General features: G+C 54.5%; 1 protein-coding gene across 2 annotated transcripts in view; it reads right to left on the bottom strand.

Annotated features, from left to right (window-relative positions):
* Window positions 1-10,271: 10,271 nt before the first annotated feature.
* Window positions 10,272-16,518, bottom strand: part of ILRUN (inflammation and lipid regulator with UBA-like and NBR1-like domains) — a 107,275-nt gene continuing 101,028 nt past the window's right edge. Inside the window, exon 4 of one of the 2 annotated variants that reach the window (XM_040249070.1) lies at window positions 10,272-13,552. In XM_040249070.1, coding sequence (XP_040105004.1) covers window positions 13,517-13,552 — 36 coding nt within the window. In that variant the 3' untranslated portion in view covers window positions 10,272-13,516. The remainder of the gene's footprint in view (window positions 13,553-16,518) is intronic. The other variant, XM_040249068.1, reaches the window with a different exon arrangement.

Below are 16,518 nucleotides of genomic sequence, written 5' to 3'. Positions count from 1 at the left end.
TGGAGAAGACTCTTGAGAGTCCCTTGGACTGCAAGGAGATCCAACCAGTCCATCCTAAAGGAGATCGGTCCTGGGTGTTCATTGGAAGGACTGATGCTGAGGCTGAAACTCCAATACTCTGGTCACATGATGCGAAGAGCTGACTCATTGGAAAAGACCCTGATGCTGGGAAAGACTGAGGGCAGGAAGAGAAGGGGACAACAGAAGATGAGATGGTTGGATGGCATCACCAACTCGATGGACATGAGTTTGGGTAAACTCCGGGAGTTGGTGATGGACAGGGAGGCCTGGCGTGTTGCAGTTCATGGGATCGCAAAGAGCTGGACACGACTGAGCGACTGAACTGAACTGAAACAGTGTCCTGTGACTCAATAACGGCATCGCCCCTAAGCAGGGTCCGCCCTTAGCTCCTTAATGAGAAGTTTATTCCATCTTCCTAAGGGCCTCACAGATGTAATGTGAGAGACAAGGTTGGGGGCAGCAGGGTTTTCAGGAAGGGACTTGAGGAGCCAGCTGGGTCTCCTTCCTCCCCCAGCACCCTGAGGTCACTCTTTCTAGGGAGAAGAGCACTCCGGGCCCAGCATCTCTGCCCGCAGTGCTGAAAGCCGCTTCTCTTACATGGCTGGTTTGGGGGTAGGCTGGCTCCGTCCAAGCCTGCTGGGCTGCCAGGAGGTCTGCCTGGTATGTGAGGGTCTGGGGCCTCCTGGAGTCCATTCAGCCACACATCTAAGACCCGGTCTGCTAGGGAGGGCCACTCAGGGGAACCCACGGCCATGGCATTCGCTAGGTGTCTGGATCCAGCAGCGATTCTTTTTTTTTTTTTTAATTTTACTTAATTTTTGGGCTGCCCTGGGTCTTCGTTGCTGTGCACGGGCTTTCTCTAGTTGTGGCGTGAGGGCTTCTCATTGTGGCGGCCTCTCTTGTTGCAGAGCACAGGCTCAGAGCTCATGGGCTTCATTCAGCAGCTGCTCCCAGGCATGCAGAAACTTCCCAGACCAGGGATAGAACCCACGTCCCCTGCACTGGCAGGAGGAATCTCAATCACTGGGCACCAGGGAAGCTCTCCACTAGCTTTTCTGAACAGCTCTGGTACCGCACAGGACACCTCCCCTCCACACACACTCCCTTGTGAGATTTTTCGGTCTCATCTCCAGGCTTGGGCCAGGCCCCCTGGGCTGAGAGTCCCAGCACCTAACACCTGCCCTGGGGCTTTTCATCTGGAGCCGTGTTCATCCCCTGCTCCTCAAGGGTCTACAGCCTTTGGAATCGGGGCCACTTTCCTGAGGGCTCCCTTCAACACACTCACCAAGTGCGTGCCTGATGCTCCCCGACCACCTGCTTAATCTCTACCCCCTTTCTCTGGTTTATCTTCTCAGTACTCAGGGCAGTCTGAACTGATCTTCTTTTTTTAAGTAATTAATTGATGTATTTTGAGTGCGCTGGGTCTTAGTTGCGGCATGCAGACTCAGCTGTGTGGCATGCGGGATCTAGTTCCCCAACCAGGGGTTGAACCCAGGCCCCCTGCATTGGAGCGTGGAGTCTTACCCACTGGACCACCAGGGAAGTCCCTGAACCGACCTTCGTTAGGTTTTGGTCTGTATGATGACTGTCTCTCTCCCTCAGAATGTCAGCTCCTTGGAGGCTGGGACTGGCCTGGCTTATCCACTGCTCTGACCCCTGTCGAGCAGGGGGTGGGGAGGCCTTGCCTCTTCCTCTTGATGGATGCCAGGGCTGGTATTCTGTGTTCTGAGAATTAACTCCATCCTCCCCCTTTCACTTGAGCGACCCCCAGGAGCGTTCTGTTGTGGCAACCCCAGTAAGTTCAGAAAATGTACTGTGTGCTCCTTACCAGAGAACAGATGACTGCGGGGTGAGGATGGAAGACTTCGCAGGAGGAGGCAAGAGCACAGTCTGTGTGTGTGCGTGTGTGCGGCTGTGCTGGGTCTTAGTTGCGGCACTCGGGAGCTTCGATCATCGTTGCAGCACGCAGGATCTTCACTTGCAGAATGCTGTTAGTTGGCATGTGGGATGTGGTTCTCTGATCAGAGATTGAACCCCGGCCCGCTGCCTTGGGAGTGTGGAGTTAGCCACTGGACCACCAGGGAAGTCCCAGCACAAGGTTTTTCAAGCTAGAGATGGACAAGTTCAGGGCATATACAGAGAAGAAATTGTTAACTGTCTCCCCAGTATCCATTCTCTTCTTTCTTACTAATGGAATCCCAATTACCTTGGAGGAAATCACACCAGCATTACTTGGAGACAGAAGGAAGTTAACCAAATTCTGGCCAGTGGGATATAAACTAAGTTCTTGGGTAGGAATTCCAGGACAGTTCCTTTAAAAGGGGACTGAGTCCATCTTTCCTCCTTTCTTCCTGGAACTGGAATGTGATAGCTGGAGCTGTGGTGGCTACACTCTGCCAGTAAGATGGCCTTGAGGCGAGAAGCCAGCCCTGTCGTTAGCCTCAGACTTTCCTCTTATGGAGAGGGAATAAATCCCTATCTTGTTCAAGCCACTGCCATTCAGGTCTGTTACTCTGAGCTAGTCGCAACTCCTAAATGACTCAATAGGGCCTGTCAGTGTCTCCTTCTGTGCCATTTCCTGCTTTGTCTAGATGGTCTTGGGTAAGCAGTTGCCTTAAGGAGGACTTTGAGAAGCTAAAGGTGTTGAAGGAAGGCAGAACAGGGCCAAGACATGAAGCCAACCTTGGGAGGTGGTCAGGGGGTCCCCAGGAGAGAGATCCTCCAGAGACAAGCCAGGCCCGGGAGTGTCCAGGGAGGGTGGAGTCTGGAGGGACCCTAGACACATCCACTGCTGCCTTCAACAAGAAATATGCAAATAACCCTACGGAGTATGTTTGGGACATGACACCCAGGGCACACAAATCCCCAGCAGCTCCACCCCATTCAGCCAAACACACAAAGCCAGTGTTTGGAAATGCTATAATATCCGGAACTGTGCCAGCGGCCCCCTGACTGCTACCCCTGGCCCCTGCATCTACAGTGGTCTGGTCCCAGATCGGAGTCTGTGGCCAGCCCTGGAGTCGGGTGGCCAGGCCCTGAGGCCAGAACTTGGGTGGGCAGAGATGCCCCTCTGCTGGTTAGGGCAGGTCCGTGAGGACGGAGTGTGCAGCTCGTTATCTAAGCCTCGCCTCCTGTGGGTGAAGAGACGGAGCCCAGAGATGAAGAGTTGGCCCCGATGGGCAAGGGGTTCAGATGCCAGTCTGCACTTCACAGGACCCACAACTGGCATCTAAAAGGGAGCCATTATTTTCCTTTGTTTTGGCCATTCTCCTTGCCTGGAATGCTCTTCCAGATAGCTGCAAAGCTGCTTCGTATCCTTCCTTAAACCTCACCTTCTCCATGGGGACCGCCTATTTAAAGCTGCACTTCAGGATCTCCCTGGCGGTCCAGTGGTTTAGGACTGCCCTTCCACTGCAGGGGGACACAGGTTCCATCCCTGGTCAGCGAACTTAAGATGCGTGTGCTGCATGGTATAGCCAAAAAAAAAAAGAAGTTGCACTCCCCCCTTACCCCATCCTGTCCTGCTTCTTCCTTTCTCCTACCCCAAACGCCATATATTTCACTGTCAGCTCCGTGATGCAGGCATATTCTGTGCTGGTTTCACTGATGCGTCCTCAGTACCTAGGACAGGGCTGGGCACCGGGTAGGTAAGTACTCACTACATACCTATTCACAGAATGAATGAGTGAATATCAAGCTTTGCCACGAGTGCTCCTCTGATGGAAGGCACGAAGAAAGTGCTCAGGTGGTTTCTTTTGGGGCAGAAGTGCCTTCAAATGCATCTCCTGCCCCATGGATACACGGTGCCCCAGGGCAGGAGCAGCAGCTCTGAGCTCAGAGTTCACCAATCCCTTGATCCTTCCTGAGCCAAGTTGTGCCCTTTTAAGGGCAGATTGAAAGCAAAGCTTAAATCATCTCTGCTGCTTTCCTCGTGGAAAAACCAAAATAGGTTTGTCCACCCCTCTTATGACCACGGCCCTCTATCAGGGAGGTGTGCACTAAGAACAGCCATCTATGTGGTGTGGTGGTCTGAAGTCAGAGCCTCCAGTCTGGCCACTGCTTAGTATGCGGCCAGGAGCCTGAGCCTCAGTCTTCTCATCTCTTAAATGGGAATAATAACGACACTTACTGCACCAGGATATTGGCTTCTCTTGTGTGGGCTGTTGATTGACAAGGCACACATGTGAGCCTCCTGGGGGAGTGGACACGTTCTAGATCTTGAGTGAGATGACAGTTATGATTTGTGCACTTAAGAAAGAGTTCATTGGACTTCCCCTGGTGGTCCAGTGGTACAGAATTGTCTTGCACTGCAGGGGACATGGGTTTACGATCCCTGGTCTGGGAAGATCCTACGTGCTTTGGGGAAACTAAGCCCGTGCATCACAGCTGCTGAGCCCTTGGGGCCCAAGAACTGCAGCTACTGTGCCTGTGTGCCAGAACTGCTGCAGCCCGAGTGCCTGAAGACCTGTGCTCCGCAGCAAGAGAGGCCACCGCCAGGAGAGGCCCGTGCACAGCCACGGAAATCCGGCGCAGCCAAAAAGTTAAAGTGAAAAAAAAAAAGAGTTCATCAAGCCAAACCCATTGAGTTTCATGTTCTTCTTACTGTATGTACGGTACACATCAATGACAAAGGAAAAACAGTGCTTCAGAAGTTTGTTGTGAGGATGGAATAGAACTTCATGCATGCCTGACTTGGAGCGAAAACATAAAAACCATCAACTATTATTAAGGATGAGTGTGGGAAACAGGTGTGAACTTTGGTGTGGGCACATGCTGGTGTGAGAGGGTGTGACCCCGAGGGTGTGTCTGTGTGTGAACTAAGTTCGTGTCCCTGCACCTGTGTCAGTACATGGAGGGCACAGATGCTGTGTGAAGACACCTTCCTGCATGAGTGGTGCACAGGACTGCATGTATGTTGGATCACATGCTGCGAGTGCAGGCATGCGTGTGCAGCTGCGCAGACAGCTCTGTTCCTCTGAACCCGTGTTCCACACAGGACAGAGCTTGAATGCTGAGCCAAGGGCACTGGGAATCAGCTGAGCTCCTCACCCTGGGTGAGGTGGCGGCTGGCTGGCACAGGGGCTGCTCCCCCATGCCCACCCCATCCAGAGGGAAGTGGGAGACGGAAGGCCTGACTAAGAGCTCCTGGCGCCCACTCCCTTCCCACAGCTGGAACTTCTCAAAGATGCAAATTCCACTTCGGTCCATGCAAACGAATCCCCAGAGCCAAGGCTGCCTCCCCTGGGGCCCAACCACCACCACCATGGCTGGCCTCACTGGACCCCCCAAGCCTGGATGCCTGGCTTGGGGATCAGAGCCAGCTGGAGTCACTTCCTGCTTCCCAACCTCAGATTCTCTCTTCCCCGGGGGACCTTGGCTCCCCTACTGGCTCAGGTGTCCTGGAGGTAGCCAGGGCAAGGTGCGGCCGACACTAGCCAGAGGCCCCTGGGGAGAGAAGGCCCCTTCTCACTGGGGCCTTTCCGGTCTCACCTTTGGGGATACACTGAATGGCCACTGTTCCCAACCCAAGGCACTGGAGGGAGGGCTGGCTCTCTGAGCCCCTCCTGCGTGGGTTCCTCCACAGGACACTCAGCCTACCCCACTCCCCACTGTGCCCACTTTGCCCATCTCCTATGTTCCGTCTCCCACTCAGGGACGTGTCTTCATCAGCCCTGGAGGACCCACATCTGGGGGCCTGGCAGAGAGGCTCAACACACACACACAGCCCTCTTGACCTATCTTGGTAACCACTGCCCCAGCCCCAAGCCCATACCCTCGTGGTTCCTGGTTAAAGCATGCTCAACTGCCAGGAAGCCAGGATGTGGGGAGAGAGAGAGCTAAGTGAAGACAAAGCGTGCAAGAGCTGGAGATGCCCAGGGGGTCTGGGTGCCTTTGACAGCAGGAGATGCCACGAGGGTGGGGTGCCAATGCCATGGTGGTGCCCGCCTGTGGCCTGGCCTGTGCCCCTGGCCCCGATACAGGTCCTCGCAGGCACCTGGAAGCAAACGTGTGAGCCTCAGTGCTCCACCCTTGGAAGTGGTAAACCGCAGCGGCCAAACCAGTTCCCATAGGCTTCTGGGCTGTCGTTCTCAACCTTGGGCGCACCTGTGACTTGCTGACCCCTCTCCAGGAGCCCCCCCAGTCTGGGGTCTGCGCTGGACTAAGCAGCCGCCTCCAGAAGTCAGGCCAGTCCCATACGAGGCAGTGTCTCCTACACACGTGGTCGTTTCCTCGCTCAACACGCGTGCTGAGAGCCCCTGAGGACCGCCTCCTCCCCTTGAGTTTGTTCTTAGAGGGAGCTGGACCCTCTTCCAGAACAGTCCTTTCCTGCTTTTCAACTCCCACCCCGACCAAGGAATACCCTCAGGGCAAGGACTTGCTGTGGTCCTGGGAGAGACTCCTGAGCAGGCTGTGGATTTCTTGGACTCCGCCTCCCAAATGCCTAGGGCCCCAGTCCCCTTCTCCTTGGGAGCAGGACCTCCATGTGGAGGGTCACAAAAATAACAGTGGCCCCCACATACTGGACACTCACCTGCCCCATGTATGCAATGCTCAACTTCAACGAAGGGTTTTGATTCTCATGATCCCTCTGGAAAAAAAGAATTGTCCTTGTTCACAGGTTAGGACATGGAGGTTCTCAGGGCTGACATACACTTGAGCAATCAACAGAGCAGAGCAGCAGCAGGGCCTGGGTTCAAAGCCAGGCTCAGCAAGGAGAGCTGAGATGATACGTACCCTGGAGGTGTGCAGATTTGGAAAAGGTATTGGTGCGGAAGCCAGGCCAGGCAGGTGTCCATCTTTTCCAGACAAGGCCTGGGCCACGTGGTGTCCTCTGCTGGCCACGGGCCCACCCGCACCAGCTCCCAAGTGGCCGCACTCCCAGCACCCCGGAGGGCTACTCCTGCCCTCCACACTTCCCCTTCCCGCCTATCTTTCAGCTCAGTGCTTGGAAGACATTCCCGCACAGCTCAGCCGGAGTCCCCTCTCTCCACTGCCCTGTGTGTGGGGGGGACCTTGGCTGCTCAGAGGCCTCAAGCAATCACAGTCCAGCCTCTCAGGGATCTTAAGTGTCTCGGCTGTTTGCCAGGGCTTGTGGGCCTGGGGTAGGTGAGCGTGGCACCACAGGGCCTTGCTCCTTGGGCCCCAGGCACACAGGCCTGCTCCTGACTTCCTTTCCTGCAGCTCAGCTGGAGGAATTCCTAGAGTTGGCTCTGGGGCTCTAGGGATTTTGGGCCCCAGGAACTAAGCAACAAGCTCCTGGGGCTCCAGTCTCCCCCCAGGCCCCAGCCACCTGGTTCCATCCAGCCCCTCAGTGGCTGTGTAACCATCTGCAGGGACACGGGGGTCAAGGACAGGATGGGGATCGGACAGCAGAGAGGAGAGAGCGCAAGTTAGGGGCGGGGGTGGGGCCGTCTTCCTTAAGCTGTATCTATTTGGCTATGCCAGGTCTTAGCTGCAGCATGCAGGATCTAGTCCCCTGATCAGGGATTGAACCCTGGCCTCCTGCACAGGGAGCTGGGGCAACCGGCAGACTGAGGGAGTGCGTGACACATGGGGTCAGGTCCACAGCCACTCCTGTGATGACCTCATCCGGTCTCGAGGCTTTAAATGATTGATGACTCTCCCAGACCGTGTTTCCTGCCCCAACCCCCCTGCTGAACTGCAGGCTGTGCATCCATCCGCCATCTCTGCACCCTCAGCATCCTCAGAGGAGCACCCCCCAGACACCCCTGGGTGAAGTCGAGGTTGCTTACACGATGATCCCAGCCTTCACACCTGTTCTCGGGGAGTTGCCACACTCCAGGGTTACCTGTTCACAAACGTGAGCACCAGGCTGGCTGCTGCATATGGAAGGTTGTAAGGGTTAAATGAGGTCATCCGTATAAACAGTTTAATAGGAGTTGTTCAGCCAATAGTACCATAATTATGGTGGACACTCAGACATTTATTGTTTGTGATGGAAAAACATAACGCTAGATATAATATTTAAGTCAGAAATCACAGCCTTGGATAAACCCTGGGAAATGTCAGGGAACCATGCACGGCCCAGCTTGAACATTACCATTCTAAATGATTTCAGCTCCCTCAAACTCTCGTGGGTCTGGACAACACAGCCCTGGCTAGATCTGGCTTGGTCTCATAGCCCGGGTGGCTGCAGGGGTGGGTGAACCCCTTCAGACCACCACCTACTTATCCCCTCGTCAAGTGTGGTCGGAGGACTAACAGAGCCCGTTCACCAGGGTGCTTGTTAGAATGGTGGAATGTTGTCCTCTTTCACAGGATCTGCTAAATCAGAATTTGCATTTTTAACACAGTCAGGTTTGAGAAGCACTGTTCCAGATCATAGAACCTCAGAATATTTTTAAAAACCTGTGAGTTCCACCCAAGTCCTGCTTTCTAAACCAATATATCTCCATTTTACAGAGGAGGTATCTGAGGCCCATCCGTCAGTCATGCTAGCTTGTCAGAATCCATTCTCTGAACACTCTTGACTCCCAAACTCACATACCCTTCTCCCTTCTCAAGCAGCCTTGCCCGCTCCCTGCTCTGCTGGTGGTGGTTTAGTCGCTAAGTCGTGTCCGACTCTTGCAACCCCATGGACTGCAACCTGCCAGGCTCCTCTGTCCATGGGATTCTCTGGGCAGGAATACTGGAGTGGGTTGCCATTTCCTTCTCCAGCTCCCATTACTGAATTATTGAAATAAAGGTCGGCCATGAGTGCCCTTGGAGCCTGTTCTCTTGGTTGCCAGACAGGGCTGGACACCACGCAGTGTCTGGGAAAGTGGCCGGGTCAGAGCAAGCAGGTAAAGGAGGGGCCTTCCCAAGAACAGGGTGGGAGGCACCCAGCGCCACCTGAGCTGGGACAGGGAGGTGGCCGAGAGGACACCTGTTTGCTCTGCCTGGAGGGCTGGGTCCACACCACTGCAACCTCCCCCACCGCACCCCCATACAAAAGCTCGGCTGAGCGCCCTCCCTGTCACCTAGCCCCCGTGGGAATGGCTCCGGCCAGGAGCTACCATCAAATCTGCTTCTTTCTCCCAGGGCCTGGTGACTTCTTGACAGGTTACAGCCCCAAAGACAAACAGATTCTGCCAAACAAATAACTGTCCAATGGTAGAGGTGTTGGGGAAGGCCTGGGAGTGGGTCTGAGCTGCCAGAAGACCCAGGTGACAGGGTGGGGGCCCTTCTCCAGAAAACAAACAGCTGTGGGCACCTGGAAGGAAGCAGGATGCGGGAGCGCTGGCACGGACAGGCGGAGGCAAGGTGCTCACCCCAGGGGTCTCTGGGCCAGTCCCCCTCGCGCTGGGCTCTGTGTCACGCTGTAGAGACCTTGGGCTGAGACCGGTTCTTCTGCGGCGCCTCTGTCTCGTGTAACCTGTGGCCACAGGTTCCCTCACCAAACTGCCCACAGGGCGATGGCGTGGAATCCCCCTCCCCATACCTACATCCTAGACTCTGGCTCAGTGCCAGGGCCACCATTTAGAACATTCAGCTCTGCTAGACAGGGTGAAGGCCCCACCCAGGGCCTGCAATTAACTGAAAATGCCAGCATCTGGGAGCTGATGCGCTGGGTCCCAGCCTGGGTGACAAGTAACTCTTCCCGCTCTGATCTCACTTTCCCTTCAACACACACACAGAGTGATGTGGCTGAGGACAAAGCTGAGTTCTGAGCTCCCAAGAGTCATTAAACCATGGATCTAGTGAGCCCACCATTTGTTAATGCATCTATCAATTAAGTTTCTTTCATGCCACAGACCTTGAAACCTGCCTCACCATCTCCTGGCCAAGGTCATAGGTCTGTCTCACAAAAGTACATAGGGGTAGGATCCAGATTTGCTTGTCAACTGCCTGGAGTGTGGGCCCTAATTGGTTCTCAGACTCTCAGATCAGTTTGCAAAAATGCATCTAATCTGAAATCAAGCAGAACCACCAAGGAAACACATGAGGGAAAATGTTCCTTCTCTTCTGAGTCCCAGTCCCAATTCACCCTTGTCTGCTTCTCCAGTGGGAGAGGCTGGTGGTGCTCGGTGTTATCACCCACGTGCCGGGCCTGACACGCAGCACATGTCCACACAGTGCCCCCTGCCGGTCCACACTAACCGGTGCATCTGTTCTGGGGATGGAGCAGGGCCTAACAGAGGCATGGCAGGGGCCCTGGAAACCGGAAGGCCACTGGTCACATTACCAGGTCACAGAGTAGGCTATACAGGGACTTCAGGGCACAATAAAGTCACTGACACACATGGAAATAGGGTTTTTTGTTTCTTTTTTTTTTTTTTTGGTGTGTGTTAATTTAATCATACAAATATTCATTTATACAGTAAGGAAAAACCTCCTCATCTTCATCTCCTCCCAGGCACCACGAGGCCCCGCCATGAACACCCACCCAGCTTGCTTGCTACACGTCAGTGTCCAGGAGGAGGCAGCAGCTAAGCCCCTCCAGCATTCACCCAAGGAAACATCAAAAAGGCAGGGCGGGGTGGGGCAGGGAACCGGCTTGCACTTCTGGGGCCTGGCAACCCCACCACCCTCTCCTGCTGGGACTCACACTCGATTTGGGGAGGTGTTTATTCTTAGGCCCTCTCCCCTCCTTGGCCACCTTGGGGCCAACACCAGCTGTCCTGGTGAGGTTGTTTTCTGGCTGCAAGTGCCTTCGATGGACTAAAGTTTACGGCCAGTCCTTGATGGGGGAGAGAAGGCTTGTTTCTCGTAGAAAAATGCCCCAAATTCAACTGTCCCCGTGGCAAAAAGAAAAAAAGCATGCACACGTGCACACACACCCACACACACCTCACTCCATGCACACAGAGAGGTTCCTCGCAAGCCTGAGCCCCTCTGCCTCCCCCGTGGACTCAGGTCCTGAAGGACGGCACCTGCCTCCCCTCCTGCCTGCTAGACACAGGTGGTCCTGCCCAGAGGCAGCCTGCCATTTGGTAAAGTCCAAGAGGAACGGAGTGGGTAGCCTCTGCTGTCCCACCAGGACAGAAGAGGAACTCCAGGACTTGCTCGGAACTCAAAATTAGAGAGAGGAGACAGATGATGGTACAAAAGGGCCTCCAGGTCCTGGGGCAACCTCGGACTCCTCCCACCCCTACTCCCCGGCTTGTGCACACTGTGGTCTCGGCAAGGAGCCCACCTCTCTAAGATGCGTACGCAGAAATGGTTTTGTTCTTGGGAGGGAAGCCAACATGCTTGGGACAATTGCCTTGCCAGGTGAGATTGCCTAGAAGCAAGAGGAAGAGGAGCAGGAGCCCCCCCCGGCAGGGCCAGACCCACTGACGGTGACCTGAGAAGCCAGTGCTGAGTGACCAGAGGCAGGCAGCTCCCCTTGGGGCGGGGGGAAGGGGCGGCTGGTGTGGGGCAGACCAGGAGGTCGGGAACCAGGGGATGTGAAGCCTCCTGCCATCCCGTGTGGGCAGCTGAAGATGCGATGCCAGCAAGCGAGGAGGGGCTGAGTGGGGGTGTGCTCTGGGGGGGCAGTGTCCGGGAGGCTGGCACCAACAGTGGTGGCAGTCTGGGCCTGACAGGGCCCTCAAACAAAAAGCCATCGTGTCAGACCTATGGTGGCCTGGGCACCTGGCAGGGACCCCCCTCTCCTCTGCTGGCAATGGGGTGCTCTCTGTGTGCATAGAGAGTAGGGGCCCCAGTGTGAGCCCTCTCAGCGCCTGGCTCCACCCTCCCTTGGGGTTCCTCCAGTGGACCAGAGTTTACTCCCCCTTTATTCTGGGCGGGGGCAGGTGGGGAGGCATTGGGGGAATTTCATACAAGCTTTTCTCTCACAGTCAAGCTTTTAAAACAACAGTCTCAGAAGAGGATGAGGAGACACAAACACCACACATGTCCAGAACTCAGACACCCAGCCAGACAGGCAGGCAGCCCCTCACCCACACCCAGCTACACGACCCTTTGCCGCGCATCGACCTGGCCTCCCTGCCGGTTCACACCCCCGGGGACGGGGGCGGTGTGGCAACAGGCAGGCGATCCAGCAGCCACACCCTAGATCCGTATCCCGGCTATCAAACCAACCAAGACTCAGGGAAGGAGGGGCTGAGAAGAGAAGAGGGCCTTTGCATATTCTTGTATCTTTGGCAGACAGCTGTTCTGGCCTGGTTCCAGCTCCCCATGGAGGCATCCACATCCCAGCCTGCTCAGAACCCACAGGGTGCCCGTGGGGCCACCCATTCCCGTGAGCAGCTGGCCTATCCGCCCGGGCTCCACGGGGCCGCCCCGAGCCCGCCTCCTCCCAGTCACCAAGCATCCTGCTTGGGGCGGGGGTCCTTTCATTCCCAGCAAAACGTGGTCTCCAAGATCACACGGTAAGCGTGGCCCTTCCCTGTGGCAAGTCCCACACCTGGGGCTACGTTTTCATACCCGAACAGCACAGCCTCTGCTAACAGGCTGCGAAGACACCACATGGGACAACGGCAGGGAGACACAGGGGAGGGAGCTGTGTGACAACAGAGAAGCACGGGCACCTCCACACCCGCCTGCTGCACACCTGCTGGTCTGGTGAGCAGCCCCGACCCCTGCACGCGTGCAGAGGGCGCACACGCAGCACAGAGGCACGGCTCCCAGAGTGAATGGGGAGCCGCTGTGTGCCAAGCATCCGAGAGAGCTGTGCGGTGAGCGTGCCGGCGCCGGGAAGGCAAGTGACCTGAGCTGTCACACGCGTGTGCAGGCGGACACCTCTTGGCCTCAGAGGCTCCGTCCCCTGCGCTCTGTCCTCCAGGCTTCCACTGCTGGCCGCACAGGGAAGTCCGGTCTTCGGAGAGGTTCTGGTGGTAACAAGCCACAGGGTTGACGCATACAAATGTCAAAGGTATAAATCAACAGAAGATTAAAGAGAAAAGAGGAGGAAAAGCGTCGTAATTCACTGGCTGGTGCCATTAAAAAAAAATGGGGTCAGAGACTCGAGGAGTCAGGAGGCAGGTTGCAGGTGTCGTCCTGCAGCGCCGACCCGCACGGTCCCCGAGCAGGCCGCGCCAGCTTTTAACCTGAATCGCTTCCAGAGCAAGCAGCTATTATTCTATTAACAGCATGTTATCCCTTATCTAAAAAAAAAAAGTAAAAAAAGAAAAAAAGTGGAGAAAGAGGGGGGAAAAATTAACATGTGCTCGAAACTACAACCTGTCTGTAGGCAAAATAATTTTTGTTTAAAAAGATGGCTTTTTTTCCCCCATTTAAACATTTTTTTCTTTTCCTTCCCGAGCAACCTAGTGACTTGTTAGACTGACACCTAACAAACAAAGCCCAAAGTGGCTGCATGGATCTCTTCTTGGTAGCCTCAACACCACTCCTGCGACTCGGCATTCACACATGCACACTGAGTTTACTCAAAGCTAGTCTTTTCTGCGTCTTCCTCTTCTTCCAGGATGGGGGTCAGAGCCAGGGGTCTGTGCGATGTGGTCTGCAATCCAGAGGAACCCCTTGCCCTTCCCCACCCAGAGTCAAGCCTTCTGTCTTTTGTTAGTTTTTCTTCTTGCTGACACCCGTTTTAAGACTGGCCGAAGGGGTAAGGCCCGTGGAGCCCCTGGAAGAGAGTGAACACAGTCAGTGGTGGCAGACAGAGCAGGGAGAACGAGACAACCAACCCAAGTGGAAGAACCCACAGTTCCCAGTGAGCCAGAGGGAAGCCCCGAGGCACAAATATGGCTCGAGGGCTGACGATGCCATGCAAATCCACAGGAGGCCATGGACCAGCACAGCGCGACGTGCTGAGTATCATCCCTCAAACACGTCATCCAAGAAAGCTGAGGCTAGTGGGCAGACTCCTCATCTCTCAGCTTCCACATCAACTACTACCAACTTCCCTCCACCCAGGTCACAAAGTCTTCCTTCCATCCTGACAACGCCGTACATCTCTGCTAAAGATCCTTGGACACCGCTTTCTGCACCTGGACCTCAGATGCAGGCCGCTGTGGGCCGACGACACACACAGGTATCAACGCACACACCGGCGCAGAGGCAGCAGCTGTCCAGCGGGCACCCAGGATGGGCACGGCAGCAGGGCCGTGGCGTACTGTCGTCGCCTCTCACCCAAGGCCACGTTGAGTGCTGTTATGCCCACCTGACTGCAGAAACGAGGAGATTTGCTTCAAGTCACGTAAGTAGTAAAGGACAGAGCCAAGAGTCAAGCCCAAGTCTGATCTTTGTTCTCTTCACATTGCCTCTCCCTGGCCATGTGATGATAAGGTTTGTTCCAAATTCCCAAAGGCATTTTCTCTGCTGCTTGGCTGGTGGACAAAGCACCAGTTTCCCTTTTCCCTTATGTTAAGAATGAGACACAAAGAGGTGCCAACCCCAAAAGCAGCTGCATGAATTTGCTGGAGGACGTCCTGTGCCTCCCTGTTCCACCACTCCCTGAAGCTTGTGCCTTGAAGAGACCATGTCAATGCCAAGACCTGGGCGGGCACAGGTAACTGGGAACTAGCCTCACGAAAGGCCCGACACCCCAAAGTGACTCAGAAGCAGCAGGGCCTAGGGACCATTAGCTTGTTAAAGACATGGATGGTTAGAATCTGATTTTCTTTAAAAAGGACACTTTCCTTTGGAGAAAAAAATGTAAAGAAGTGCTGGCTGCGGGGTTGCCAATGATGAGAACAGAATCCCTTTCTGTTTGCTGCCGTCTCCCTAGCACACCTGTCCCTAAGCAGTACCTATCGGCACCCAGGAAGTACTGCTGAATTAACAGCTGAAAGAAGACAGGCATTTCTCAGACCACCACCTGCAGCACCAGACCCTTTTAAGTCACAAGAATGTTGGCCTTTCCAAACCAAGTTTCTCCTGTTGTTTTTGGTCACACAGTGCAGCATGTGGGATCTTAGTTCCCCGACCAGGGATCAAACCTGTGCTCCCTGCATGGAAAGTGGAACCTTAACCACCTGACTACTGGGGAAGTCCCCTATACCAAGTTTTTAAACAGCCACCCAGGCTTGGGGGCACACGCATCCGGGTCACGCATCCATCTGGTCACAGCCTCCTATGTCCCAGAGAGGGTGGGCTCCCTGGGGGCAGTTAGCTCGAGATGCGCAGCTCGCACTCGTTCCCAAGGCGGTGGGCCGCGGGTTCCACAGAAGTGGGAGATCTGGGTTTTGCTCCCGGCTTTGCACTTAGCTCTCCAAGTGGCCCTGAGTAAAGTCCCTTCCCCTCAAAGGATCTCAGACTGCTCCTTTAAACTTACAGATTTAAGGAGCTGACTCAAAGTACCTAACTCAGGAGGCTGAAAAACAATATTCTAAGGAAAAAAAAAAAAGCTCTTTGATCATGCTTATTTAGACCAGAGGTCAAAGCTGCCAAGAATAGGGAAGATGAGTTTCAAGTTTTCAGTTTCTTCCCCCGGAGTGGAAAACACTGAAATTGCCTTTTGTCGTTTTATTTCCTCTCCCATAAAAAGCCTCGAGACCAGATACAGGTCTCGGGCTACTTGGTGGTGTTGCTGGAGAAGTGAAAATGGAGGACAGACAGGCCAACAACGATACAGCACCAGCTGCGTGCTGGGGGCTGCTGGGGCAGGTGAAAGTGCTCTCCTGAACTCTCACACAGACAAACCAGGGTGAGCACGCTCTCCAAGCTCACAGAAGTGAGGCAGCAACCTGACTGGGAGCACAGAGCTGGTGAGTGGAGCGGTGGTGGTTCAAATGCCAGGTCTGCCAGCCCTCCATTCACTGTGCCGAAAGCAGGCGAGTGGAGGCTGTCACAACCACCTCGGTGGTCACAGACCCAGCCACTCGGTCAAGTGTGGGCAGGACGAGCAGAGGGCTCTCAGACCCCATGGTGTGGGGCCTGGCTGGAGGGTCACACGCCCCAGAGGCGGAAATTAAAGCAGCTTAAAGCACGCTACTCTTGGTACTTCCTGACAACGTTCACTCACGAACAACAATCCAAGGAGAGCAACAAAGGCTTAGATCCCTGTAAGATTTAGAACCAACACAATGCTCAAAGGGCTTCGTGCAGGAAAACACGCACAGAGAAAAGAAACCCTGAAAAACAAACACGCTTTTGTCTTCTACGAATTTTTTTCCCCCTTTACCCTAAATTAGACTACTTTCTAGATGGAAGCTTCCCACACTTCATGTGGGCCTTTATAAAGCAAGCACTAGGCTTGTGACTTGTCTGGAATGTTTGGAGAAGGGAGTTGATGACTTTGCCAAGGAGTGGTTGTGCATTTCCTAATTACAGATAAAGTGAATGGATCCCAAGCAATTGGCAGAGAGAGGAGTATACATACAGGCATTTTCAGATTTCCACCTGAAGACTCTGGTCCTTAGAATATGCAGTGTGGTTTTTAACTAGCTTAGATTAAGAATTTTCGTTGACCACCTATTTACTGACTGAGGTGCTGTGTGCCTTTTGGAGAGAAAAATGCCACCTAATTCCCTTTCATCCAGATAATGGCATATTGGAGTTGCTGACGTTTACTTGGTGCAGAAACGTGGCTTGAAGAACAAGCTCTATCTTCCTTCCCCCCAGATTAACTACCATCACTTCAAGGAAGAG

This window comes from Oryx dammah, unplaced genomic scaffold (assembly GCF_014754425.2).
Source record: "Oryx dammah isolate SB20612 unplaced genomic scaffold, SCBI_Odam_1.1 HiC_scaffold_11, whole genome shotgun sequence".
In the NCBI taxonomy this organism is placed as follows: Eukaryota; Metazoa; Chordata; class Mammalia; order Artiodactyla; family Bovidae; genus Oryx; species Oryx dammah.
This window is presented reverse-complemented; position numbering and strand designations above follow the sequence as displayed.